This window comes from Calypte anna, chromosome 22, assembly GCF_003957555.1.
Source record: "Calypte anna isolate BGI_N300 chromosome 22, bCalAnn1_v1.p, whole genome shotgun sequence".
Taxonomy (NCBI): domain Eukaryota; kingdom Metazoa; phylum Chordata; class Aves; order Apodiformes; family Trochilidae; genus Calypte; species Calypte anna.
The window spans coordinates 4276456-4304187 of NC_044267.1; the positions used below are offsets into that span (position 1 = coordinate 4276456).

The window sequence follows — 27732 nt, forward strand, 5'->3', positions numbered from 1 at the left end:
TGGAGAGATGCTACTGTATTTTTTTATTTTTTTTTTTGGCTGGGATGGAAGGTTTAAGGGCAAAGACACCTGAGAGTCATCTCTCATGCTCAGCTGCTCTTGGACTCACTGTCCCTTCTCATTGTTTAACTGATGAGTGCCAGCTTCCAGCTGAGGTGCTATTTTGGGTGGATATAGCACAGGACAAGGGGCTATTTGCATGTTAAACTTTGCTTTCTAATTGCAGAATGGTTTGCTCAGTAACAGATTCCTGAAGTCTGAGAGGTGTTTTTATCTAAAAATTATGATTTTAATGGTAAACTGAAGCTGGGAGCTCTCAGGCTGGGCACTTGGGTTGTGTGATCTCACAGGAGGGCTTGGCTTTTGCTGCTTTTTTTGTTTTGAGCTGGGGGGAGATCAGTGTTGAAAGAGGTGAAACAGAGTGTAGATATTGTATTGTGGAGCAATTGAGCAGCCCTGGAGAGCTGGATGGAACTGGGGACTTGCTGCTCCTTGCTCCTGCTGGGAGGTGGAACATCCTTCTAGGTGAAAAGAGCAAATTCTGAGTGCCAGAGGGCAAAGCTCAGCCTGTAATCAGCTTCCTGGGGGCTGGGATCTGGCTTCAGGCTGGGATTAGAGTTTCAGAGCTTCCTCCTGTGACAGTTTGGGATTGTACCTGGGGTTAGGGAGCTCCTCTTAATGATGGTGGGAGTTATCTGTGTGCCTCCACAGACCTGCTGAGGGATTCTCTCCAGATGCTGTGATTTTTGCATTTCAGAGAGGCAGGAAAGAGGCAGAGCAACTGTCTCACTTAGCAATTGAGTTTCTAATCCAAGAGCTGCAAGCAAAGCAGGGAAAAGGGCTTCATGAACTCAGGAAAGCCTCTGTTTCAGCTGACCTGTCTGAAAGCAGAGCTGGCAGTAGTGTAGAGGCTGGGCTTCCACATGATTTGAAGTCCCATCCCCAAACCTGGGAGCAGGGGTAGTCTTGTTTTAAGCTTTTCAAGCTTCAGAAGAAGATTTCTCTGTGGCTTTGTGTGCTCAGAGCATCCCAAGGTTGGTGAAACCAGCTTGTCTTGCCTGATCCAGGTCATAGACATGGACCTGAGCCAAACATCCCACCCAGATCCTAAATATGCAAAGAGCCCCCTATACCTGTTCCTGCCTCCACAGGGAAAATGATTTGGCACTTGGATGGGGGGAAGAAAACTCAAGTTTGGGCAGGTTGTACCCATTTACACAATATTTTGGTTTTTCTGCATCCTTCTCCATCTGTTGAATGATCCTCAGACCTGTTGCCATCAGCTTGGGCATCCCAGCCAGGCTCTGCTGCTGTCAGGGGCACTGTTTTATGAGGGGTGGGAATTTCCCTCACTTGATTTCAAGAGAGTTTTCTACAAGATGCACAAGAAACATTTCAGGCTGGAAACTCTCAGCTTGAGTCAGTGTTGCCAGGCATGGCCCTGGGCTTGTCCCACATTTCAAGCTGAGCATTGTTTGTGAAAAGACAGTTGTCATTTCTCTGCAAGTCTCATCTTTCTTGGGGCATAAATTATGGGCAAAAGGGCAGTGTGGTTATATATATATATATTTAATTTTCCTGAATGCTGATGCCTCTCACAACCTGACACAAACTCCAGTGTGTGGAGCTTATGGAGCAGATCTCTGCTTGCCTTCTTCAGCTCCCTCTTTGTATTTGGGTTGGCAGCAGAGAACAAATCAGTATTTGGCTCTGGTTTTTGTAGCACCTTCTTGTGTATTGGCAGCACAGCTCCTGGGGAACTGGGGGGGGAAAGATTCCCAGGGTTAAAATGCTTTGGCATTGCCCATCCCAAAAAAAAATCCTCAGGCATTGCAGCTTCTTCATGGCACAGGGATGCTGGAGGCAGTGGCCAGGGAATGTATATATTAAGGCAATGAGAACAGGGAGAAGTGGGAGTTTGAAGCAAGACAAAACCCAGCACATTCCAGAATTTGCAGTTTGTAACCTCGTGTCCTTGCAGCAGTTGGGAACAGAGTGGAAGGGGCTGGAAGAGCTGCTCCTCACTCCTGGCACTTGGCAGGATATTTGTTTAAAAAAAGATGCTGATTGTTCTTGCCAATCTGGTTTTGCAGCCATTTTGTTGCTCTTAGATCCATCTCTTTCCCCATCCATTTAATTTCTGCTGGAGTCATTGCTTAAATATCTCCCAAGAATCATTGTGGCTGAGTCATTTGATGAGTGGTTTTTCCAGCAGCCCCTTTGGAGGCTGAAGAGTTGAAAAGCTCCCAAAGTCCTCTCTGCTTTACTTCCAGAATTTGCTGTGTGCTTAGCAGGGGCTGATGTTTGTTTATTTTCAAATGAAAGCCATTTTCTTGCCCTGTGCAAATCTATCACACATCTCCAGTGTGTCTGTCTTGTACTGAATCCATTTTAGGAGTCTGATTTCTTCACTGAAAGTGATAAATTGAACCAGCAGCAAGGAGCAGTTGATAGAACTTCCCCCAGAATACTCCCAAATTTGTGGATTTCCTCCCAATAAGCCAAATTTCCCCTATTATATTTTTTTTTTTCCCCTTTGAGTGTATGTTCATATATTTGACCACAGGAGCCCTTGGTATGAACAGCCCCAGGGAAAAATCAGCCATTATAACAGGATTAAAGTATTAGATCCATGTACACATCATAAACTTAATTTTTGATGCAAAAGACAAGAGAGATGTGCTTTTCTTGATCAAAACAAAATCCAGAAAGTGGAAGTGAATCATTGCAACCCTCTAGTAAAGCACAATTCTTGTCTCTCTTCAGGCCCTGCATGCTGATGAAACTTTGTTTTTCCTGACAGAATTTTCCATGCTCCTCTCTATGCAGTTTGAGACATTTCCAGGTGGCACAAAGCATTCCAGGATGGTCGTTCTCTCTTCCAGACCTCCAGAGGCTTCCAAAATCTCTGAGAGACATCACCTGGGGCCTTCTAGGAAATCAGAGTGATTGCTTCTGGCACATATGGCTGATTAACAGCAACCAAAGTCTGGCTGGGTCCTGAAATCCTTCTTTGTGAGCCCTCTTTTGGTGAGCTGTGTTGTGGGGTGGCAACAGAAAACCTTTCTGCAGAGGGATGTGGGTGCCAGGGATGAGGCTGAGAAGAAATGCCTGGAGCTGAGCTGAAACACCAAGGGGCTGGTGGTGCCCCATGGATGCACAGGCTCCTGAAGTTAAAAGCAGTGTTTTCTTGCTGTATTTTCCAATTTAATTTCTCTATATATTTTCATCTGGGAGTGATATGGAGAATGATATCAAAGGGGGGAGGAGAGAAGTGCAAGACTGGTTGATTTTCCTGTGGGATGGGATGTGCTGGGAGAGCAGTAAAGTGTCTGCCAGGGCTGTGCTTGGGGTTTTGGAGACAAAAAACCCAAACCTTCTCTGTCCCATTTCTGCATCCTCTCCACCTGCCCAGCAAGGGGTGGCTTGGCCAGGCAGTGAGCGAGGTAGAGGTCAGCCAGCCTTTCCTAGAGTTGGGACATGAGCCATGGAGAAGCACCTGGAATTCATCCCCAGCTTTTGCTCTGAGCTCACCAAAGGGCGAGTGGCCCAGCAAGAGGTGGTAAAACAGCATGGGAAAAAGCTGGCACATCACAGACTGGGGTGATGATTCTAGGTGGCTTGGGTACTGCAGCACCCTGGGGAGAGAGAGGAGGGGATGAGGACACCCTTGTGAGTGGCTGATGGAGCTGGGGAGCTGCTTAGGTGAGGGTGTTGGAGTAGAAACTGAAGCTTTCAGAGAGGGTTTTGGAGTCGCTGCGGGAGGAGCCGTTGGAGGTCATGTCTACAGAGAGACGTTTGGCCTTGGTGCTCTCCTCCAGCTCCTCCTCAGCTGCCCCAAGTGCTGAGGACACGGTGGTCTCTATCCTGCTGACCTTGTACATGCTGCTCTGGGTCTGCAGGTACCGGGCTGACTTCATCTCCAGGCCCTCGTACTCCCCAGTGCTGATGAAGGGGCACCACCGAAAGGCATGCTTGAACCCCACACGGAACCTGGGGGGAGAGGAGAAGAGATCAGAGAATCCCAGAGTCTCAGGTTGGAAGGGACCTCAAGCATCACCTGGTCTGACCCTCCCAATATTATTGTTTATATGACATCCCAACACTCTGTCAAGCTCAGACTTCAAACTTCCCGAAGTGGAGGAATCCACCCCTTCCCCTGGGAGACCATTCCAGTGTCTGACTGTCTTCAGAGTGAAAAACTTGCCTCTTCTGCTCAAAAACAGAGATGGGGAAAGGCAGGGATGAGGGATGTGGAGAGGGCAAAAGGACATGGCTAAGGGTGGGAAGACAGAGCTAAGCAGTGCTGAACAACAGAAAGAATATTTCTTTCTGCAACTTTCTGTTCTGCAACTTTTCACTAAGGGGAGGAGAAGACTTGTGATCAACCCCAATAAGGAGTCAGCCCTTCAATCCCATAGGGGCTTTAGGAAAGATTTATTTAAGTGAGTATTTGTGGCTTGGGCAAGCATCCCCTGGCAGAGGATGGGACAGCATCATCCCGGAAAAAATACTCCATCCATAGTCTCCTCCATCAGACCCCTCTGGCTCTCCCCTTCCTGTTGCACCAGGAGTCCCAGGACACTCACCTGTCGTTGAGGCAGCAGTAGATGATGGGGTTGTACATGGTGGAGCTCATGGCCAGCCACATGATGGCCAGGTACACCTGCTGGATGAACTTCTGCAGGTACCACTCAGGGTTGAAGTACTGCAGGGTGAAGTAGATGTGGTAGGGCAGCCAGCAGAGTGCAAAGGTGCACACCACGATGATCATCATCTTCACTACCTGGGAAAAGAAGAGTGGGCAGGGAAGCAAAGTCATCCTTTGAACAACTCACCTCTTTCTGCCTTGGAGACCTCTCCAACTGGGAGGAGGTGGCTGACACTTTGGTTAAACCATGGGTGTTTATGGAGGGCACAGCTCTGGAGGACACTGCTCCATTAGCATCAAATCCTAGCCTGGTTCCACCCCTGGTGAAGTATTTTTGGCCCTGGTTTGTTTGGATTGGGCATGGATGATGGCACATCCTGCTGTGTCTGGAGCTCCTTACCTTCCTCTTGGCTGAGACCTGCTCATGGTAGCGGTCAGAGGAGTCACCAGGAATCTCACTGGCCCAGAGGGTGATGCCCACCACAGTGTAGGCACATCCTATCACCAGAAGTGGCAAGAAGTAGATCAAGATGGTCATGCAGAAGTGATAGCTAGAAGAAAAAAAAAAAAGATAAAAAAAAATATGGTCACTGAGTGTGTCCTCTACCTCTTCAGTCTTTTTCTGCCAGACCAAGCTTGAAGGTGAAGAGCTTCACTGGGGCAAAAAGAATTTGGCACAATTCCTGCAGAGCTCAGGTGGGGAAGGACTCCCAACTTTCACTCCAATCTTTTCCCAGTTTCTTTGCCAGCCTTTGGCACCCTAGCATGCTCCTGGGACTGGATGTATAAATCTGTGAGAAACTTGTTTCCTTCAGAAGGCAAGGACCCCATCTACTCTGCTCTTAAGGGACCCCCCACTGCAGTGCTGGGTCCAGTTCTGGAGTCCCCAGCACAAGGAGGACACAGAGCTCCTGGAAGGTGTCCAGAGGAGGCACTGAAATGCTCAGAGGGCTGAGCAGCTCCCTGGGAAGCCAGGCTGAGGGATTGGGGTTGTTCAGCCTGGAGAAGAGGAGGCTCCCAGGGGAGCTCAGAGCAACCTCCCAATATCTGAAGGGGCTCCAAGAAAGCTGGGGGAGGGCTTTGGACACAGGGGGGTAGGGAGAGGATGAGGGGAAATGGGTTAAAACTTGGAGATTTAGGGGAGATTGAGGTTGGACATTAGGAAGAAATTCTTTAATTTGAGGGTGCTGAGCCCCTGCCCCAGGTTGCCCCCAGAAGCTGTGGCTGCCCCATCCCTGGAAGTGTTGGATGGAGCTTGGAGCACTCTGGGCTGTGGGAAGGGTCCCTGCCCATGCAGGGATCTGGAACTGGATGAGCTTTAAGGTCCCTTCCAACCCAACCCATCCTATGATCTTAGCTGAAGTGGCTGTACTCTCATTTTTACCCTATTTCAACCCCAGGTTATTTTAGAGAGGAATGCTTCCTCTGATCACACCTTTTATCTGGAGCCTCAACCCTTGTTGGGGAGGTTCATTAAAACCTGTCTGGGAATTCAGTAGTTGGGTCAGTTCTTCAGGATCTTTGTGTCTGTTTATCAGAGGTATAAATAACCCCCAAATGGAACAAGACAGTCAGGACTGAACTGTTCCTACAGGCTCAAGGCTGTTATGCTGTGGAGTTGGTGGAGCTGCAGCAGGTTGCAATAAAAGAATGGGCTCAGTGAAGGATTTAGTGGTTTGCTTAAAAAAGAAAGAAAGAAAAAAAAAAAAGCTGTTTGGAGCCCTGGGGATGGATGGTTTCACCCTGCAGGGTCCTTCCTGCCATCAGAGCTTGCACAAACCTCTCTGTCCTGCTGAAAGATGAAAACCAGTGGTACAGAAACACAGCCTGTCTGCACCATGCTGCCTTGCAAAGCATCCCTTGTGCTCTCAGCTCTGGAGGTAATTTTTTCCCAGCAGTTTTAGGGTTTTTTCATGCACTTTTGGGGTGCTTGCATGTGAGGGGCTGCATCTGTTGCAGGTCATTCAAGCCCTGTAGCCTCGCTCTGCTCTTGCTCTCAGTTGTCCTCCCAGAGAGCTTGGATTGAATCCTATCTCCCAAGAGGAATGAATGGGGCTGGCTCCTGCCTGGTGCAGTTGGCCTTGGCCCCAGCCCTGGTTTTGGACCTGCAATCTCATTTGCCCTTCTCTTGGCCCCCTGCTAATCACATTTCAGCTGGATTTTGTGAGGCTGGTTTCTGTTTTGGGGATTAAAGAGGCGTCTCCGTGGCTCCCCCATCAAGCTTTTTGTTGTGGTTCCCCTGTAGTGCAGGCACTGAAACCAGCTGCAAACCCTGCAGAAATGCCTCAGAGGGGCTGTCAGATAACCTGAGCCAGGCAGATCCTCAGTTTGGAGCTGCCTGGGCATGACAGGGATTGTCAGGGATTGCTCTGGGACTTTGTTTTTTTGTCCCTTGGGTGCTGAGAACTGATCTCCATGTGAAACCATACCTCTGGTATTCAGGTTGCAAGGACTGCAGGATCAGAGCACTCAGAGACATGTGGGCTTTGGAATGTAAAGGTCTTGGGTGTGGGGATTTAGGGTTCTGCATGACCAATCCCCTATGGGGATTTAGGGGAGCCCGTAGGAGTTAAGGGACAAGGGTGTTGGAGTTAAGGGACAAGGGTGTTGGAGTTAGGGGACAAGGGTGTTGGAGTTAGGGGACAAGGGTGTTGGAGTTAAGGGACAAGGGTGTTGGAGTTAAGGGACAAGGGTGTTGGAGTTAGGGGACAAGGATGTTGGAGTTAAGGGACAAGGGTGTTGGAGTTAAGGGACAAGGGTGTTGGAGTTAGGGGACAAGGATGTTGGAGTTAGGGGACAAGGGTGTTGGAGTTAAGGGACAAGGGTGTTGGAGTTAGGGGACAAGGATGTTGGAGTTAGGGGACAAGGATGTTGGAGTTAGGGGACAAGGGTGTTGGAGTTAAGGGACAAGGGTGTTGGAGTTAAGGGACAAGGATGTTGGAGTTAAGGGACAAGGGTGTTGGAGTTAAGGGACAAGGGTGTTGGAGTTAAGGGACAAGGGTGTTGGAGTTAAGGGACAAGGGTGTTGGAGTTAGGGGACAAGGGTGTTGGAGTTAGGGGACAAGGGTGTTGGAGTTAAGGGACAAGGATGTTGGTGGCTGCTTTTCTTTTTTTATTTGCCTGACAAAGTCTAGCTGGCTGCTGGGGGCTGATGGCTCCTGGAAAGGGAAGCAGCTTTACTCCTTCCCTTAAACTGAAATAGCAGCAAAGGGAATGGGAATAGAGCAGACCTCTACTTTGAAACCCAAATCAGAAGGGAACCAGGGCTGAGGAGTCACCAAATTGTTTGCTCCTGGGGCTGATGCAGCATCTCACCTCTGCCTGCTTCCCCCCTGGGAGCAGGCTGAGAACTGGAGATGTTTTCCCACTGGGAAAAAAAAAAAAATCCAAATGCACATCCCTGGCTCTGGTACTCTCTGTGTGCCAGGCTTGGCCTTTCTGAGCTCCATTTGCCAAGTGAAAGGACCCCGTGGTGTTGGGAGAAATCCCCAGTTTTCACTAAGTACTGAAATAATATTATTTTGCATCCTGACATTGCAACCAAGCCAGCCCCTGCCTTAAATAACTGCTGCAAGGCCACATGAGCAGGGGAAGGGGTTTGAGAGAGGACCAGCCACCTGTCCCTGAAAAGTTATTTTGGGACAGAAAACCCCAGCTCCATGCTGTGTGAGTGGGCTCCTGCAGTTTGGGAAGAGGCTCCTGAGCTGCAAGTTCTTTTCAGTCCTCACAAAATATTTGGTTCTCTGATTTTTTTTGGTTATTTTTCTGCTTAGCATCTGCTCTCCTGGTTGCAGAGCCCCTGGCTGGCCCCCCGGGATGCTCAGGCTTGGAAGCTGTGCCTGCCTTCCAGCAGCAAATCATTCCTAAGTCCACGGGGGTATTTTTCTCTTGAATTAGCTATTTGAAACAGTGACAGCCCTGGCGGGCAGCTGAATAAAAAATGATCTGTCAAACCCAGGCACTGAGCTGGTGATGGTTGCTGCTCTGGGCCTGGGAGGGAGGACACATCCTGGCCATGTGGGCTGCTGAAGCCAGCGGCATTCCTTCCCGACAGCTCCATTAATCTTGGGGCTCTGGAATAATTAAGGTTGGAAACCACCCCTGGGGATCAGTGGGGCTGGCCTTAGCTTAGTTCTTGCCATACCTACCTTGCAAAATGTAGATAAAGACAGAGATAATAAGTGAGAGCAGCCAGCTCGCTGCTGACTGACAAACTCATCTCAGTTGTCTTGCAGAGAGACCTTTGCCAGGCTGAGGTTGACTCCAAACCCCTCTATGTGTGTGTGTGTGTGTTTGTGTGTGCGTCTTGCTTTGGCTCCAGCACAACTTCACAGCCCTTACTCATTGCTCCACAGGGCTGAAGATAACAAATGCCTTTTTTTTTTTTCCCTCTGCCTCTTTTTTTTCCCTAACACATGACATTTAACTCACTGCATGACTCGCAGACTTCAAAGAGCAAACCCCAGAGGACTGCTGTGCTGGCAGACCAGCAGGGTTGCCCAGACCCTTTAGAAATGCCAGATTTAATTAGCCCAGCACCTTAACAGGAAGGAAACAGATTCTTGCTGAGCCCTCCTACCTCAGGGTTTGCCTCCCAGCTTGAGCTGATGCCACAGAGCCTCTGGTTTTTGGGGTTTTTTTAAGCAGGTGAATGAATTTCAGTTACCAAGAATGAAATGGTTACCAAGTACCCTTTGGACTTGGTAAATCCTCAGTCAGGTGTTGTTTCTTCTCTGTTATTGCCTGGCCATGATACTCCCTGGAAGCCCCTCTTTACCTCTTGCAGGAATGATTCTTGCCTCAGGAAGCTTTCAGGGATATGGAGTGCAGGAGAAGTGCTCCAAAAAACCTGAGTGATGCCTGTGAGTATGAATAAGCCCTTGGAGGCAATGCAACCAAGATATTCTCTTATTTTATGGGAGTTTCCCTTGAGGATGAGCATCCAAGGAGGGCAGGGAGCTCTAGGACCACAAGCAGCTCTGAATTCACCTTAATTAACCTTCATTTGCCCCAGCATAAGGAGGGAGATCTTGCTTCTGTTAACTACACCACAGCACCCCTCATTAGGGTAGGTTGAGGATCTGAGGGAGCTCTAAGCCATTTCCATCCTTCCTTTTTTTTTTCTTTTTTTTTTTCCCCAGACTTTTTTTTCTTTTTAATTTTTTTTTTTTTTAATTCTGTAGAGTCCCCACTTGGCAACATTCAACTCACATCTTTCCATAGGCGTTGGTGCTGTGCTCAGGCCACTCCACCAGACAAACCTGTCGACCTGGCAGCTTTTCCATCACTGAGTAGTAACCCTGGGGGAAAGCCAGCAGGAAAGCCAGGAGCCAGATGACACCAATGACCACCTTGGTGGCAGTGGCTGAAAGTCGGGGTTGCAGCGGGTGGATGATGGCCATGTACCTGCAAGGTAGGGAAAGGAGAAAGAAATCATCACAGAATCAGTGTCAGCTTGGAAGGGACCTCAAGGATCATCTGCTCCAACCCTTCTCACGTTATTGTTGATGTGAGAGGTCTCAAAATCAAGGCTGGAAAGTTCCAGTCTTGCATTTTGGGGCTGCTTTAGGTCTCTGTTTAGGTTTAGGTCTCTGTTGTGTGCAGGTTGTACTTTTGACACCCTCTAAATGCATCCTGGCAGCCCTTCCCTCTGCACAATGCAAACTGCTTTGAGTTATCCCTTTACAGAGGACTCCCTGGGTAATGCTCCAATATTCTTGCAGCATCTTACCCTCAAGATATGAATCTTGTCTGAGATATTAATTGATTTTTAGCTGAAAACCAGATTTGCTAACGCAACCAGCAACCTGCTGCTTCTGTGAAGACCAATTTGCATAATGCCAGGCACAATTTGGCAGCTCCCAGGAGTTTTGCACCTGCATAAAATCCTGTCAGTGTGGTAGATCTCAGTGCCAAGTGGTACAGGAGGAGAATTAAAAATGGAGATGCTGGACCAGCATGGGATGGGGGAGCTGAGCTGCTGCCTCTATCTGCCCAGCTCCTGGACTCCTTCCCCCAGATGTCAGTTATCTTAGGGGAGGAAAGCTCCAGTGGTGACAAGAGGGATTGAATTTATCCCTCTGCAAATCTGGTTGTGCAAAGCTGGCAGCAGCCAGCAGCACTGGAAGGATTAAGTGAGAACATCACTAATTTTTTATTTAATTTCCCCCCAGCTCCATGTCAAGCTTCAGGAAGACGAGCAACATCTCATCACTCTGTGTGTGTCAACACATTGGCAGCCTGTCTCTCCTTTCAGCCCTTTTCCTTGTAGAGAATGAACAGTTTCTCCTTTTAATTCTTTTTTCTAGATGGCCAGTACTCTCCACGTTGCATTTCTGGGTGGCTGCTTGCAGGGGCAGACACGTAGGTATTAATAAATCAACAAGCAGGAAGTTCTGCCATCAGGTCTTTCTCTGCCCCAGGGTACCAACCCTTATCAGCTCTGTGCAGCTGAAAATCCACCTAATCCACCTGATAATTAGACCTAGATAATCTCCTCTGGCTGCTCCCTGGAATGGAAGCAAGTTAGGGAAAGGCAAGGCACGGGGTGTCAGCAATGTTTTGGGGCCCCCTACCTCAGATGATGTCTTGCTTGTGGAAAAGCATCAGTACAGGCAGCAAAGCAGCTTCTTATGCCTTATTTGCACTCAGATAACCTTCATTTCCTTGCATTTCCATTGGACTTCCCATATTTCTCTACCCAATCTGTCTGTATTTCTTGTGTTTCAGGGAAGTGTTACCATGCTGACCCCATAACATGAGCACGTTGGGCCAGGGTAGCTCTGAAAGGCTGGGTCATTAATCAGGGCTTGCATTCAAGGCACTGTAGCCATCTATTAATTGCATCTGGGAATCTGGATTCTTCCTGGATAATTAATGTTGCACGACTGTAATAGAGATGAGATTAATATAATAGGAAGGATTTTACAAAGCATCTTTCATCCCAGACTTTCCTTACCCTGATTCATTAAGTAGGAAGGGTACAACAGGTAAGAGGTGAGGAACTAAGAGGATGCAGCTCGTGCTGGGTGTTCTGTTGCACGAGGATTTCCCAGCCTGAGCAAAGAGGGGTTTAGTGCAGAGTCACTCCTGGGGGGGAATTTCCAACCAGGTCAGAGTAGATGCCCCTCATTGAGGTGGCTCAAATACCTCCTCCTGCACAGCCCCAGCTCCTTCCTCCTTAAGAAACCAAAAGCTCTGTAGAGAAAAACTTTCCTGTTCACAACAGTGGTTGCAGACCCAGCATCCCTTGAGCAGGGTGGCTTAGGGAAGCTTGGCCCTAAATCCCTGGGATCTGGATGACATCTGAGCCCTGTGTGCTTGAAACATGAGAGAGGGGATGAAGGCACAGTGAGCAGCTGCTGCTTCCCACTTCTTGCTTTGCTGGAAACCAGAGACCCTTCCAACATGGGAATGTCAGCATTCTGCTGCCCTGAGACCTGAGCATCCTCATGGAGCAGGAGGCTGCAGGTCTCTCCCCAAAACCACCACCTTTCCCTTTTGGCAGCACTTTGGGATTTCCTTCGAGGATGACTGAGAAGGCCACATTACCCACCAGCAAACTGGGACCTGTGCACCTCTGGCCTTGCAAACCCTGTGGGCAATTCTCTGTTGGAAAAGCCAAGTGCAGGTGAGGTGGGAGCAAACCCTGGGGAGCTGCCACGGGCTGGTATGGGGGCACAAAGCTCTCCTGTAATCAGTGCTTGGGGTGGGAAAGGAGGACCCAAACCACAAGCCCACCTTTTGTAGGTGCTGTGATTCAAGGCATCTGCACCACCTTATCAATCAATTAGTTCTGCTCTGGAGCTGGAGATGGAAGGGGGACAACAAAAAGACCCCCAGAAAATGCAGGGCTGGTGACCCAGCAGGTCCTCTAAGTGCTTGGGTGGTTCCTGCTGGGCCAGTGAGGAATTAGGAGGAATAATTTAGCACAGCCAGTGGATAAGTCAAACCAGAGGCCCTCAAACTCCTGTGGTGGCTTCTGGCAGCACCCAGCTCCCAGGTGAGCCCCTTGATCACCCCAAAAGCTTGCCTGAAACCTGTGTCACCTGCATCATCTCCCAGCCACCAAACTGCTGCTAATTCATCTCAGTCCTCTGTTTATTGCCAGAGGAATTTCAAGCCCCTTCTTCTTTCCAATGGAAAGGGAAGGAAAAAAGATGCAATTTCTTTTTTGACAGGCTGAACTTGTATCTGGTGGGCACTGGGATTGATTCCACTCCAGGACAACTCCATACCCAGCAGCTGCTGGGAGCAGAGGCATCGACAGCCCTGATGAGTGACACCTTACCAAGGTACTGCTGTGTCCCTCCCCATCCCCTTGCTTTCCAACCCCAACTGGGAAAACAACACTCCCAGCCAGCTCCTTGCTGAGCACCCAGCAGCTTTGCAGTTTTTTACTTGGGTTTGGGGATGTTGATTTATCAGGAGTGCAAAAAGCTGCTCTGGTTCTGGTGTAGGCAGTGCTGGGGCTGCTCCCCTAAACCCTGAGCTCCTTTTGCTTCCCCCTTCCAAATTACATCCCAACAGGGCAAGATTACCCAAATCAAAGTCCTGTGCTGTAAACCCCACAAGTCCTTTAAGTCAAGATTAAAAAAAAAAAACAAACCCCAGCAACCTGGTGCTACACTAGGGTGTAAATGACTAATTAATCTGTCTGTGTGCTGATGTAATTTGTCTTCTCCGGAGGGTTTCTTTCTGCAGTAATCATCTCTTGGGGTAGGCATGGGGTCACTGAGCTGGTGAATGTGTTCCTGAGATTCAGCCAGGACCAACCAGGGCGTTCAGGCTTGCAAGCAGTAAATAATTTTCCAAGCCAGTTTTTCTGCTGCAAATAATCAGGGGTTGGGGAGATATTAACTGCTCTTGGTTGCAGAGGAGCAATTTTGGGAACTGCAGTGGTGAATGAAGGTTCAGCAGATTTGATGTTTCTTCTGCAGCTCCTGCTGGTAAATTGATGGATCTTAAGATGTCTAATATGGTTTGGCTACCAGTTTGGAAATTAAAAAAAAAAAAAAGGTGGGGGATATAAAGATCTCAGCTGGATTGCCCAGTCCTGCAAGTGGTGGTGCTGGTGGAAGGCAGAAGGGGTTCTTCTAGTGAGTAAAGCAGTGAGTCTAGGAGTGGCAGGAGGTTAGTCCCACCATATTTCACTTTTATTGCTGCTTTAGAGCAGAGGATTCTTTGCAGAGAAAGGGAAATTTCTTTATATTAAATAGCCTGAGTGCTGCCCAGTCTGGCTGCACCCTGAGCTTGGGGCAGAGCTCTCCCCCTTCTCACAGAGGTTTGCTCAGTCTGCAGTGTTTTCAGCTTAACTCACTTGAAGTTTTGAGATCAGACACAATTCTTTTTCTAATCCTGCATTTAATGCAGGATCTTCACCTCCAGCACCATGCCAGGTTGTCCATCATCACAGAAACTGGTTCCTCTGTCCAAAGCTTCCTAATGGTGGGGGTGAGTGCTGCTGCTCAGAAATGAAGCCAGGTCCCAGGGAGAGGGAAAATACCAACTAACTCAGTTCCACCCCCTGTGCCACAGGTATTGCAATGGGGATGTCCAGAGTTGATGATTTTTATTCTAAGTGTGGCTGCACATCAGCTTGGACTGGGCACTGCTGGGCTCTCACTTTTCCTGGAAGATTGGATAAACCCAGGGCTTTCTGTCTCTCAAGTTAATTAAATCACCAAGAGGATTCAAGGCTGGGAAGGGCTGTGTGAGGTGCTCTGGAGCACCCAAAAAACAAAGGGCACGACAAGATTTTCTAGTGCCCAAGTGAGCTGTTTGGGCCCCACTGCTGAAGGGTGCTGAGAAGCAGCCTCATGGCTTTTCCTGAGCAGATTTAACCATCAGGAGTCAAGGCTGGCAGAATTTCCTGCTATTGTTGCAGGCTTCCAAAGAACACTACAGAATTACCTTCTTTTTCATTTTTGCAGAGCAGTTGTGCCCTGGCTGAAATAGGTCCTGGGGAAAGAGCAGCAGATCCAGCTTCCAGCAAAAGCTTTTTTGTTGGTTTTTTTTCTTTTTTCCTGCCCAAACTTGTGGCAGGTTCTGCAGAAAAGAAATCACAAGCCATTGGGAGAATCAACCCCACTTCCCTGCTTCTCTCAATATCTCTGTTACAGCTGGGCAGGGTCTTCCCAAGGTGGTTTCAAATCCTCCAGCGAGGCTGTTCTGGATATTGCTTGCAGAAACCACCAGCAGAGATGGTTTAGGGGAGCAGTCTGATGCTCCTCTGAGCCCTCAGACTCCCAGCCCAACCCCTCTGATGGATGGCTTAATAGCACTGAGGAACTGGAGGCACATTCCATTCCCTTTTCCTAGTTTTTGATGGAGATCAAAAGGTGTCTTGGATTGCAGAGCCACCCTGGCTCTGACCTCTGCCCATTTTGCTGAACCCACCTGACTCTGCTGCTCAATTTCAGGTCCTTGTTTTTTCTTGTTCCCACACAGCTTTTTGCTTTTGGGTTCCTGGAACAACTTCCTGCATTTCATGCATTTGAGTTGCTATTGTCAAGTTTTGGACAGAAGAAAACAGCAGTTTTCCAGCACTTGGAGATATTGTTGCATGCTGCTCGTCTGGAGGGGCAGAGGAGTGGCCTTGCTACCTGAACCTTCCCAATTTCCCCCCTCACTGGAAATTTGGGGCCAAAACATGCAGCAGGTAGGTCTGTGCAGGAGGTGTCTGCACACCAAGGCTGCAGCTTCTTCTGGGTCTTTCTTGGTGGGTAAGCCAAGCCCTCATGCAGGGGTTTTGTAGCCCAGCCCCAGAAAAACCTCTTGTTATGGGTTTGCAGGTGCAGAAAGCAAGATGGAAACACCAATTTCCCCCCCAAAAAAATCAGCCCCCAGCTCCCAGATTGGCTTTTGCCCTGAATTTTACACATGCTTTTCCTGCTTCTCTTGGCAGATTTGTTTTTCTGGCTATTGCAGGGTGTGGACTGAAGGCTAAAAACAAAGTATTAAAAACAACTTATTTCTTGAATTCATCTGAACCTGAAAGGGACTGTGCCAGCTGATCCCTAGGATCCTCAGATGCTCCTGATAGAGAGGCAGCAACACCACCAGGTATGAACAGAGCCACTCTGGCAGTATTCCTCTTTTTATTAATATTTCTTTAATTCTTCTCACATCTCCAGTATGAGAGCTTGGCTCTGGCTGATTTATTTCAGGGCAGGGGGCTTGTAACCATTTGGAACCAGAGCAAAACAAAAGCTGAGCCTGTTTTTAATGAGCAGACAGCATCACCCACCCTCCAGCTCCCTTTCCCAAGCTGTCAGCCCAGGAGTTGGGACAGCACCAGAATTTATCATTGGGAAATAATCCGTGCCAGTTTGGGCAGCACTTGGATATCAGCTCCAAATGTGCTGGCATACAGCAACACGAATCTCTTCCCCCCCCCCCCTTGCCAAAATGTCTTTTACTCCCTGGGAAGAAGGACCCAAGAGAAGTGTCAGAGAGCTGAGCTGTCTTTAGGAAATACAATGCCTTGGGAAAAAAAAAAAATCTGTTGGGCTTGAGAGGGAATTGCAAAAGCTCTTTGGTTTGACTCTTGCACCGGTGTGAAAATGCCATCAAATAAAAAGATTTCTTGGAAAAAGAAAAAGATTTCTTTTCTGAGGTAGGGCTGGGTGTGTAGGGAGAGGATGAAGGGAAATGGTTTAAAATTTGAAGAAGGGAGATTGAGGTTGGACATTAGGAAAAAAAATTCTTTAATTTGAGGGTACTGAGCCCCTGGTTGCCCCCAGAAGCTGTGGCTGCCCCAGCCCTGGAGGTGTTGAAGGCCCCAGCTTGGGTGGGGCTTGGAGCACCCTACTACAGGGTGGGACTGGAGGAGCTTTAAGGTCCCTTCCAACCCAAACCAGTCTGGGGTTCTATGAAAGGCAGAGAAGAGAGAGGGGCTGGAGGTGCTTGGTGTGTGTCCCCTGACCCCCATCTGACAACCCTGGGGTGGCACAGGCAGCATCCCCCGTGCCATCACACCCTGCTGAGCCCTGCCTGAACTGCTCGGTGTAAAACACAGGGACCCCTCCTACCCCCAGTCAAAAAACCCCACCCAAACCCAACTCAGCTCTGCTGGCTGCAGCCCAAGGAGAGAAATCCCCAGCACTGACCTCTCCCCCTTGGCCCCACTGATAAAATACAGGTGGGTTTGCCTGGGGGACACACGCCAGCACCCAGGGTGACCACAGGCACCCACCGAGTCCTGATGCCTCCCTCCAACTCCTCTCCAAAGCTCCTTAGAGGGTTCCCAACCCCAATCCAAGCGACACAACCCCCACCCAAGACAGACCTGTGTTTTCTGTCAGGAGGTGATGCCATTTTGTGCTAAATATCGAGTTGGCTTTGAAATGAGGAGGCTGGGAAAGGAACAGACAGTTCTGCAGAGGAGCTGGGAAGGGAGAGGAGAGCAATGCCACACTCACCCAGGGCACGCTGCCCACCTGCTCAGGGCTTACAAAGCCTTTTCTGGAGCTCCTTTCCCAAAGCCACCTGCAACCAGGGCACAGAGAGGGATTATTTTACCTCTTTGACCCCAACCAGCTTGGTTTTAGCCACGACGCTCCCTCACAGCCAGGAGATCAGAGGGAGCTGAGCACAGCAACTCGGTGCCAGGGAAGGTTTGGGTTCTGGTGGGCAGAACTCACCTGTCCAGGGCGACGGCCGTCATGGAGTAGATGCTGGCGAAGACGGCGGCGATGGGGAAGAAGTTGTGGAACTTGCAGTAGAGCATCCCATAATACCACTCGTTGTGGATGGCATAGGTGAAGTTCACCACCGTGTTGAAGGCAGACATGGAGGCCTCGGCAAAAGCCAAGTTCACCAGGAAGTAGTTGGTGACCGTGCGCATCCTCTTGTGAGCCAGGATGATCCACATCACCACCACGTTCCCCACCACTGACACCACCACGATGAGGGCGTAGGCAACAGCCCACAGGGCCACCTGCCAGGGGGGCTGCACAAACTGGTTGCTGAAGGACTCGTTCAGGGAGGTGTTGAGCACCCACTGCTGCTCCAGCTCTGCTGCCAGTGGCACAGCGTTGTCCATCGTGCCACCATCCAGCCCCACCAGCAACCGGGGTGCTCTGGGGGGCAGCTGCCTCCTGGTTTAGGGTGCAGGAGGAGCAGGGTGTACAGATGATGTGGGGTGCAGGTTCCTCCTAGTTTAGGGTGCAGGAGGATCAGGGTGCACAGATGATGTAGGGTGCAGCTTCCTTCTGGTTTAGGGTGCAGGAGGAGCAGGGTGCATGAATGCTGTGAGGTGCAGCAAGATCAGGGTGCACAGATGCTTTTGGGTGCAGGTACTTTCTGGTCTAGGTGGAGCAGGATCAGGGTGCATGGATGCTTTGGGGTGCAGGTTCCTCCTGGTTTAGGGTACAGCAGGATCAGGGTGCATGGATGCTTTAGGGTGCAGCTCCCTCCTGCTTTAGGGTGCAACCATTTTGGGGTGCATGGCCGGTTTGGGACCCTTCTGGTTCAGGGTGCACAGGTTTGGGGTGCAGAGCTGGTTGGGAGCGCAGGTCCCTCCTGTCTCGGGTTCAGCTGGAGCAGGGTGCCCGGCAGTGTCAAGGCACACACATGGTTCGGGTACCTCCCAGTTTGGGCACGGCTGGACTGGGATGCAGGCTGGTTCGGGTGCCTCCGGGCTCGGGTGCAGCTGCAGATTCCTCCCGATTCAGGGCGCAGGCGGTTTGGGACCGGTTCTCTTCTAATTCTGAACCGGAGCAGGATGCGGTCGGGACCAGGAAGGGATTCGGGTCCAGAGCAGGATGCGGGTCCCTCCCGGTTTGGGTGCAGGCGGCTCGGGATGCAGATGTCTCCCAGTTCAGGACTGGAGCAGGATGCTGGCTGCGGGTCCTTCCCGGCTCGGAGTGCGGCTGGGCCAGGACCGGGGCCAGATCTGGGGCGAAGCCGGTTCAGGGTGCGGGTCCCTCCCGCTTCAGGACTGGAGCGGGGATGCCGGATGCGGGTCCCTCCGGGTTCGGTACCGTAACAGGATGTGCGGGTCCTTCCCAGTTCGGGACCGGAGCGGGATGCAGGTGCCTCCTGGCTCAGGACCGGAGCAGCATCTGGGTCCCTCCCGGTTCGGGGTGCAGCCGGCTCCTTGAGCCCCGGGTCCGGTACCGGAGCTATGCGGAGGCACAGCCAGTGCCGCGGTACCGGCTGCGGCGGACGAGGCAGAACCGCGGCTTTTATCAGCAGCGCGGGCGGTGCCAGAGAGCTCGGGGCAGAGCCGGCCCGGAGAGCCCTCCCCCGGGTCAGGCCGGGGGGGTTCCGCTGCCTCCCCGCCCCCTGCCCCTCCCCAGCGGGCTCAACTCCCCAGTTCTCCCCCTTTTCCCACCTCATCCCCCTTTTCAACCTCTTTGCCATCCAAATCTTCCTTCTTTTTTGGGGGGCTGAGAGGTGCCTGGAACAAAGAGGCTCCAGAGAGTCCCTGGGGGGTTAAAACACGCTGATCATCACCAAGCTTTTCTGATTTTATTTTCATTATAAGTTCTACAGCTTTCCAGTGTAAGAGCTCTGGGATTTCTCTGCCTTTCCGTTGTGGTGGGTGAGGGCTTTGCATCCCCGAGGAACAAAGCAAATGTTTGATTTCCTGAAGCAGCAAAAAGCTTTTCCCAGCCCAGTGCAAAGTGTTTTCCTCCCCCTGCAAACAGGACTTTGCATTTCAGTGCCCCTCAGCCCAGCAAGCAAACACAGCTCCTCTTGGGCAGGTGAGACCTTCATGAAGAAACCCTCTTTTCTCCCACGAAGAGGCTGCTGGAATTTAATTAAAGTGCAAACGAGAGTTTTGCACCTTCCCACGGTTGGGGTTCATCATCTCCACCAGACAGGAGAGATTTTGACTTCCTCCTTTAGCACCGTGCTACTGCCAAGCGTGGGGAAAGGAAATAAATACCAACTGTGGTGCTGCTTGCCAGGAGAGCTGGTTTTCCTTTGGGATGCACCAAGGAAGAGGAAAATCACCTTGGGAAGGTGAGCAATGTCCCTCTGGTTTGGCAAAGGATATTCCTAAATTGTGTGCTTGGGATGCAGCCTCCCAGATGGGTGGAAGAGGAACCACTGCCAGGGAAAGCTGCAGCTCCCTAAACACTGGGGTTGAAAAACCCATTGGAAAGGGGGGTTGGGATTGCAGAGGGGCTGGAGGGAGGCTGCTGGGCTCTTACACCAGAGCAAACCCTTCAGGAAGCCCAAGACACTGGGAATCTTTAGTCCCTGAGGCCAGGCCAGTTGGTTAAGTGAGGCTGATGGCTGAAGGAACAGAAGGGAAGGAGATTCCCAGCAGGATCTCTGCCTTTCCCACACCCTGGGTGAGCCCAGGGGTGTCCAGGCTGATGTCCAAGAGCTCTTCCCCCGTCCAGGTGCTCCTGGACCACTCGATGGCAGCATTGCCTAAAAATGCAGGAGGAGGAATGGGCTGGAGCTTGGTGGTGATGGCATTTCCAACCCCCCTTCCCTCCCCAGCCTGGTTTGGGGCATTGCTGTGAATCTGGCAAAGGCTGAAGCTCAAAGGAGGGGACACCCTGGGAGGGGGGGACAAGGTTAGCAGCCACCTCAGCCCCCCCAGCAAATAACTTCCCACCCCATCCAAACCCTTTCCCTCTCTCTCCATCCCCAAATTACTTCAGGCTGGTGGCATCACCCCAAAGACCACTGCAGGGCTGAGACAGGGCACATCCCTGTCTCCTGCCTCAGTTTCCCCAGGAGGAAGAAGAGGGGTTTTTTTTGCACACTCCTGTGGAAAAGAACTGGCTCTTTTTTATTATTTTTTTTTTCCCTGTGCTGCTGCCGTGCAAGGAATTGAAACACAACCTGAGACCTCAACCAAAGCAAGCTCTGGAAGGGGCACGGGGCTCAAGCATGTTCAAGCTGCTGGATTATCCTGCAGGGGGGAATTTTAACCAAAAGGATGTGTTTTCTTTCTGTTGGAAGAGCTTGCATCAAAAAGAGAAAACAAATCAATCAATCCTAGGACGGAAAACCGTTTGAGGAGAGAAGAGACACTCAGAAAAAACAGATTATTGGAAACTCTTGACAAGCGATGAAGGCTCCAGGTCCCTGGGAAGATGCCAGAGCTATTCTGGGCATCAATAAACCAACATCTACCCTCAGGGGCACTGCTATACCTTCTGTACATTGTCAGCCCTTCCAAAGATCAGAGAAAGGCTTTGAGGCTTTGGAGAAAAAAAAAAAAAACACAACAAAAACTTGCCTTTTCCTGTTGTTTTCCAGGACAGGAACCTCTTACTCTGTAGGTTTCCCAGCAGAGCCCCCAGGGCTGGCGTCACAAGGAGCACAGACAAAGCCTGGTTGTCTGGGAGGAAAAACTGGTCTGGTCCTTCAGGGACCCATCAGAGAGGGTGTTTTTCCAGCTTCTGAGGTTTTGCCTCCTCTACCCACCTTGGCTGGGGGGGTTGGAACCTGTTGCATAAAGGAGAAACACCAAGAGCAGGGTCAAGATTTGCCACCTCCCCAAAATGTCCCTGCAGGCAGCTGGGCTTTAAATCTGGGGTAGGGCAAGAGTGGGGAACAGCAGCTTGCACCCAGCAAAGCAACTGTGTCTTTCCCTAAAAGAGATGGATCTGGAAGGGAACAGCCCTGGGAAGAAGCTCAACATCAGCTGTCAACGTGCAGTGGCTCTCAAGCATGTCCTGGTTTGCATCCTCATTTATGAGCTAAAAAAAGGGGCTAAAAATGTTGTATTTTAGCATCCCCATTCCAACAGGGCCCTTGTAGAGCAGCTCTGGGTTGTAGAAGTGAGAGAAGAGGGAGGATAAACCTGGGGGGAGGTTTCTTGCAGCTCTTTTATCACCGTGGAACCCAGAGGCTGGAGGTGATGATGGGCAAAACCCTCCAAGTCCCTCCTGAGGTTTGGAGACCCTCCAGAATCCCAGCTGAAGGGTTGGGGGAATGGCCAGCAGACAGAGGTGTGAGTTTGGGAAGCTGTGGTTTGGCAAGCAGAAGCCTGAGATCTCCCTGGGGTGAAGTCTTGGTTTAAAACCCTGCCTTATAATGAAGTCAGACCCCCTGGAACTGCTGGGCCTCTGAAGCTGCCTGCAGTGGGAAGGAGTCCTCAGCTTTGGGATGTCAGAAGAGAAAATAACTGGGATTAGATGAAAACAAACAAATAAAAAACCCAAAATCCACGCTAGCAAAATAAAAGGCAGGGATTTTTTTTTTTTTTTTGCTGCTGCTGCTGCACAACGTGTGATACCAAGAGAAGGCAGGGAAAGCAAATGCTGCTCCAGGAGGGATCGATAGCAGAGCCCTCCAGGAGCCCTGGGTTTGATTTAGCTGTGAAAGCTGCAACATCTCTTGGCTGCAGGCAATTATTTGCTGATTTAATCCAGCTTCTGTTGGTTCTGCTATTTATTTCCAAGGCAGGTTCCCCCAGCAACACTTGACTTGGCCCAAAGTGTTTCCAGGGAGAACTTTTTTTCAGTTTAGCCCCCTGAAACTGAAAGATCCCTGGGGGGCTGTGTCCACAGGAGGGTTCATTCCTCTCCCCCCTCCCCCTCATTTGCTTTCTTAATTTGCTTTTTCTTAAATCTGCTTCATTTGCTTTGTCAGGTGGAAGAAGGCTCCAACCTAAGTTCAGATTTTGAACTGATTTTCACCTTGGCACTTCCAGCCCAAGCAATGAAGTTGTGCTTGGTGGTGTTCAGCTCCAAGGAAGTTTTTTCCAATTTTTTCCAGTGAGGATTGCAAAGCATTTTGGGGGGGGGAGAGGCTTTGGAGGGCTCAAAGCTGGGCTGCTGGCTCCTCAGCTCCATGTCCTAGTGGCACTGAGCATCTCTGAGTCCTTTCTGAGCACACTGGGACTGGGAAAATTCACAAGATCCCACTGGACTTCCCAAGTTTGCAACTGAGCCACTTCCTGAGCTCATCCTGACCTCCAAGGGTTGCTTCTAGGCTGGGAATTTTCTGCAGCAGCCCCTGGCTCAACCCAAAACCCTGTGTTTTAGCAGAAAAGCTGCCTGCAAAACTTGGAAGCAGGTCCTGGGGCTGCCTTGGCAGAGAGGAAGGTTGGGGAGAAGGGTTTTTTTTTTTCCTAGCTGGAAGGGGTAAGAGCAGCACCTATCCCATGGAGCTGGGCCAGGAGGGCAGTGGAGAGCAGATTTCTGCAACTATTAAATTAAAACCAGTTCAGAGGGAGCTTGGTGGCTCTGGTGGCTCAGCAAGTGGCTGAATTTACCACGGGGTTATGAAGTTTTTTATGACTAAACTCCTGCTTGGGGCTGGGGAGCCCTGGAACGTGAGCCAGGGGATGGCTGAGGAAGGATTTGTTCTACAAACCCCTCTTGCTTGCCATGGAAAAAAAAAAAAATAACAGCAGTGATGCTGCCCCCCCATCAGTGTGCTGACAAATGATGAGCTGGGAGCTTTGCTGAGCTGTCACTGAATTAATGAGCTCTAGAGCAAGCAGTAGCCAGATCATCCTAATTCATCCTTTCTCTTTGCAAGGATTGAATATTAAATGAGATTCAGATCAGATCAGAGAGAAGTGAGCTGTGCAAATAAAATCAGCAAGAGATGCTTTCAGCTGAGGAATACGATTTGTAGCCTTTTTGTATGCAAACCACAAGCTCTTGTTGTAATGGTCTTCTGTATGTGGGGTTTGGTTGGCTGGCATTATTTTAGGGTAAAAATAACTGCAAAAAGCCATTTTTCCCCAGCAGCTCCACAGCCTGTGTGTATCCTGTCTCCAGATTGCTTGACTGGCTGGGATTTCTCACTCTTATTTCATGGTGGAAGATGCTGGGAAATCATCTTCCAGGGCAAAAAGGGTTGGGTTTTTTTAATTCCAAGCTGTTAGGGAGGCAACATCCTCAGTTTGGAGGCAACAAGGGATTTGGGGATGCAGGTGGGAAGGAAATTAGACCTGAAATTAGAGCTGAACATCTTCAGAAGAGGCTCAAGGAGGACCAGAGCTTTTGGTTGGTTCATGTCAGGGAACCTCTACTTGTGAGGAGTCTCTAAAGCTGGAGGTGCTGTCATGAATCTGGAGGGCAACATGGGCTGGAAATCTCTTTTTCTCCTGCTGAGCCTGAAGTAGATAAAGCATCAAGAAAACTTGCTCAAAAGCTTGGTCCCTGGCTGCTTACAACAACAACAACAAAACCAAAGTGGTAAATCTGTTTTAGCTGTGGTTTTTCCTTCCTTTTTCCCTTGTTCAAAATGCAATTTGTGCTGATGAATAACCCCAGCCTGAGATTTGGTTGAGGTTCTGTGAGCAGAGCTGGGGATGTGCTGGACAGATTGGGTGGGAGGTGAGCAATTAGAGTCAGGCAGCTCGTGTGTTACAGCTCCAAAGTCAATAAAAGAAGGGAAAAAAGGGATAATTCTTGAAAGTGGCTGATGGGGAGAGAGGAATTAGTGCTTGAACTGGTGATGTGGAAAGGTGAGGAGTCACTGCAGGGCAGGAATGTGGCTCCAGGAGCAAAATCAAGAGGACTTCTGCTGCTAGAAATTAAATTGTGACTTTTGTTTTTTTATTCTGTGTTGTTTTGTTGTTTTTTTTTAATCTCAAAATCACTTCTTAGAAGACAGGGAAATGAGGTGATGGTCTGAAGGCAGAAGTGTCTGTCAAATTAATTAATTAAGCAAAAGGCTTCACAGCTCCTACCAACCTTTGCCTCTCTTTAATTAAAGGCCCCCAGCAGTCTCTGTGGCCAGGGGGGGGGGAACAGGTCTGGTGCTTCACAGCTGCTTGGTTCTGGTGTCTGGAGCCACGTGTGCCACCACCTCTGAGTCTCCTGCCCCAGTTATTTCCTATTTTGTACTGGGAGACAGGAGGAAACACTCCTGGAGCCTGCTTTTTATTTCCTTTTTGGAGGTGGAAATCCAGCAGTGGTTTGAGCAGAAGGAGCATTGCTTGAGATGAGTAGAAATGGTTTGGACATGAAACTGGACAGGGTTTGCTCCTGCCTGGCTCTGAATTCCCATAAAAAACTCCTGGGTTTGTTACAACTTCCTTCCTTCTTTTTTTTCCTTTTTGTGGATATGCCAAAAAAAAAAAGAAAAAACTTGGTTATAAATAGTGCTGTAACCCAAGCCTGGGATTCCCTCCTGTAAAAGCATTTCCTAAGGGCTTTTGAGAAGTTGCCAAGTGTGAAATGTTCTGGGTGTTGCCAGGGAAGTGCTGTTATTTCCAGGGGGTTTGTGCTCTCGTGTCCTGTGCTCTAAAAAGAGAAACTGCTGGGGATTTTCTCCTGAAGGGAAGTGATGTCCAGAGCCTGTCCTTGGAGATCCTGGCTGCAGGGTGGGAGGGGGAGCAGAGATCTCTGCTGGGGACTTTGCTTTTATCCACCTGGTTGCTTTTAGGCTTGCAAAGAGTCCAAGAAATGAGACTGTGTCTTGGAGTGGAAGCTTGTGGCCAGGGTGGATGGATGAAAAATGGGAAAAAAACCCAAAAGACCTTGATAGCAGCCTGGGAACACGGAGGTTTTGCTTCCTCTCCCTTGGTGTCTGCTGCTGGAGGAAGAGTTTGATGAGATAATTGTATCCTCAGCAGCTCCAAGATCTGTCAGGATGGATAAAGCTCCTGAAGGGGAGAGAGAGAAAAGACCTGGATTATTTCCATGGGTTTTGAACCCAGGAAAGGCCACTGGGATTGAAGGGAGGAGGAAACCATTGGAGAAGGGACATTAGGGTTGGATTGCTGGGCAGCCACCATCATCTTTTTGTGTTTTCCACTTGAATTTCAACTTCTGAGGAAGCACAGGAGGAGGATATTGCATTGGTGTTTGGGTCCCTCGGTGCCACCCTGGGCTTTTGGACCAGCAAAGCTGCACTGGCCTTTATTTCCTTTGTAGGGGATTGGGTTTGGGGTTTTTTTGGTTGGTTTTTCCTTTAATTGATTTCCTCCCTGTGGCTGCTGGTTTTCCTGCAACAGATGAGATTCTGTTTGGCACTAGGGATGTAAATCAAGCTTGGGAAGCATCACCCTAAAATTGAGGGGGTTTGAGTGCATTGAGAGCCTGGGGTTTTCTCTGCTGCAGTAGGATGGGGTCATTTTAGGATCTTTTAGGATCTTGGGCAGTGGTAGGAGCAGGGGGAATGGATTCAAACTAGAGGTGGGTAAATCCAGGTTGGATGTTAGGACAAAAGAAATCAGCAGGAGGGTGGTGAGACCCTGGCACAGGTTGCCCAGAGAGGTGGTGGAAGCCCCATCCATCCCTGGGAGGTTTTAAGGCCAGGCTGGATGAGGCTCTGAGCATCCTGAGCTGGTGGGAGGTGGATGATATTTAAGGTCCCTTCCAGCCCTGCCAGTTTTAGGATTCTCTGAGATCTGCTGTGCTTTAACTGCAGAAGGACTCAGCCCTGCCTGACCTCAGCTCCATCCTCCCGGCTGCTCCTGTCCCACTGGTTTTTGGCTGAGCAAATCCCCCCAGGAATCTTTGCTGGGGATGAAATGAGGGCTGGCTGGTTGCTGGGCCCCCCCTTCTGGGGCAGCCCTAATGAGCTTGGGATTTTCCAAGAAGTCTGAGGGTTTTAAAGAGGAGAATATGCACGTTGAAAGGGGGAAAATGAACACGATCTGCTCATGGTGATTGGGGGATAATTAAACCCATCTGACTCCTCTTGAGAAGGGAAGGGGAAGGTTGTTGGGTTGGTTTTTTCCCCCCAAGCTGCTGGATAATTTCTACCACTCCATGGCTTTATTATTTACCATTTTTAAGCCAGATAGCTCATGGCACAAGATTAAATATCCACAGAAGAGACTAAATCTTAGTGCACAACACACAGAAGAGAAAAACTGCAGCAGTTCCATCCATCCATCCAAGTTTCCCAAGTGGGCCAAACCCTACACAGATCCACAGGGTTGATGTCCAGGGGGGTTGGGGTTTTTTTTTTTTTTAGTTTTTAGATATTTTTAGGGTTGGAAACCCACGGAATGAGGTTGTTATTTGCTGTGGGTTAATGAGTGAGGCTTTTTAGCAGAGACAACTGTGGTGACTCAGTGTTTTGGAAAGTCTTTAGGGGTTCCCAGTGGGTTTTAGCCAATGTTGCAGGGAGCAAAGCTTGCCTAGGAAATGGAAGCTAATTCCCTTTTTTCCTGAGTTTATGAACTAATATATATAATCCTCTGAAACCAAACCAAACAAGCCAGGGAAAGGCAAAGCTGCCAGCAATGAGCTACAACTTCATCTTCCTTTTGTGATTCTCTGCCAGCTAAAACCTGATTTCTTGGGGCAGTCTCTACCCTTTGGCATGTACTAACTCAGTTTTTAGTGATGTTTTGCTGAAGCAGCAGCTGGCAGATGTCCCACCATGCCCGGGGGGGTGGGTTGTGGTTTTGGGGTTTTTTTCACTCAACTGTTTTGGGTGCATTTCTATGAGTTTGTGTCCACCTGTGCAGCTTCAGCACAGAAGCTCAGCAGACCCTAAAAAAAGACAGAAAGTAGAGGGATAGAGGGTGAGGGGAAAAAAAATGACCCCAGTGAGTAGGGGCCTTTAGAAGCTGCAAGGAAGGAGGCAGAAGCTCTGGGCACACACTGCACATCCCCAGTGGAAGGCAAGGCTGCTCTGCCTTCTCTAATTAAATCACAGGGCTCAGAACTCTGGAAGTCAGGAGCATCAGTCTCTTCCCAGGGGGATAAAGCAGAGGTTTGTGGCAGGCTGCTCTGTCCTGGGCTATTACAAGTGATGCTCTGCAGACTGATGCTGGCCCAGGGGGATGCTCGAGTGCATCTGAGCAGCAGGAATAAGCAGCTCCTGTTCTCCACCTCCCTTTTACCACCAGCCTGGTGCTGAGCCTGGCACCCTCTGAGCCCCTCTCCTCCTCCTGTAATCAGTGTGGTTTACAAATCAGAAAATTGCACATTAATGCTTTGGTTGGATTCCTGCTCATCATCTTCCAGCATCGCTTGCTTATTATCTTAACTCCTTGGAGCAATTTTTCCTCCCAGCCCCTTGCTGCTCACTTTGTTCTCACCCTCCTAGCAAGCCAGCTGTGCCATGGCTTACAGGGCCACAGATGAACATTTTCCACTTCAATCACTGCCTTCCTGGGACAGGAAAAAAAAATAGAGGCCCAGTTGTCATTGGAGTGATGCAATTGCATGGTGGAAAGACATCGA

General features: G+C 49.7%; 2 protein-coding genes across 2 annotated transcripts in view; one reads left to right on the top strand and one right to left on the bottom strand.

The window, feature by feature from the left end:
* Nucleotides 1–30: 30 nt before the first annotated feature.
* Nucleotides 31–18815, bottom strand: TACR1 (tachykinin receptor 1). The gene is made up of 5 exons (XM_008502608.2): nucleotides 17296–18815; nucleotides 9863–10057; nucleotides 5052–5202; nucleotides 4590–4786; nucleotides 31–3993 (listed from the first exon to the last, which is right to left on the bottom strand). The coding sequence occupies exons 1-5, from the start codon at nucleotides 17694–17696 to the stop codon at nucleotides 3702–3704; spliced, it is 1236 nt and encodes a 411-aa protein (XP_008500830.2). The 5' UTR covers nucleotides 17697–18815; the 3' UTR covers nucleotides 31–3701.
* Nucleotides 10915–27732, top strand: part of LOC103536447 (tetraspanin-15) — a 48288-nt gene continuing 31470 nt past the window's right edge. The window contains exon 1 of the mRNA XM_030464163.1: nucleotides 10915–10918. The gene's annotated coding sequence lies outside the window, so the exon portion shown is untranslated. The remainder of the gene's footprint in view (nucleotides 10919–27732) is intronic.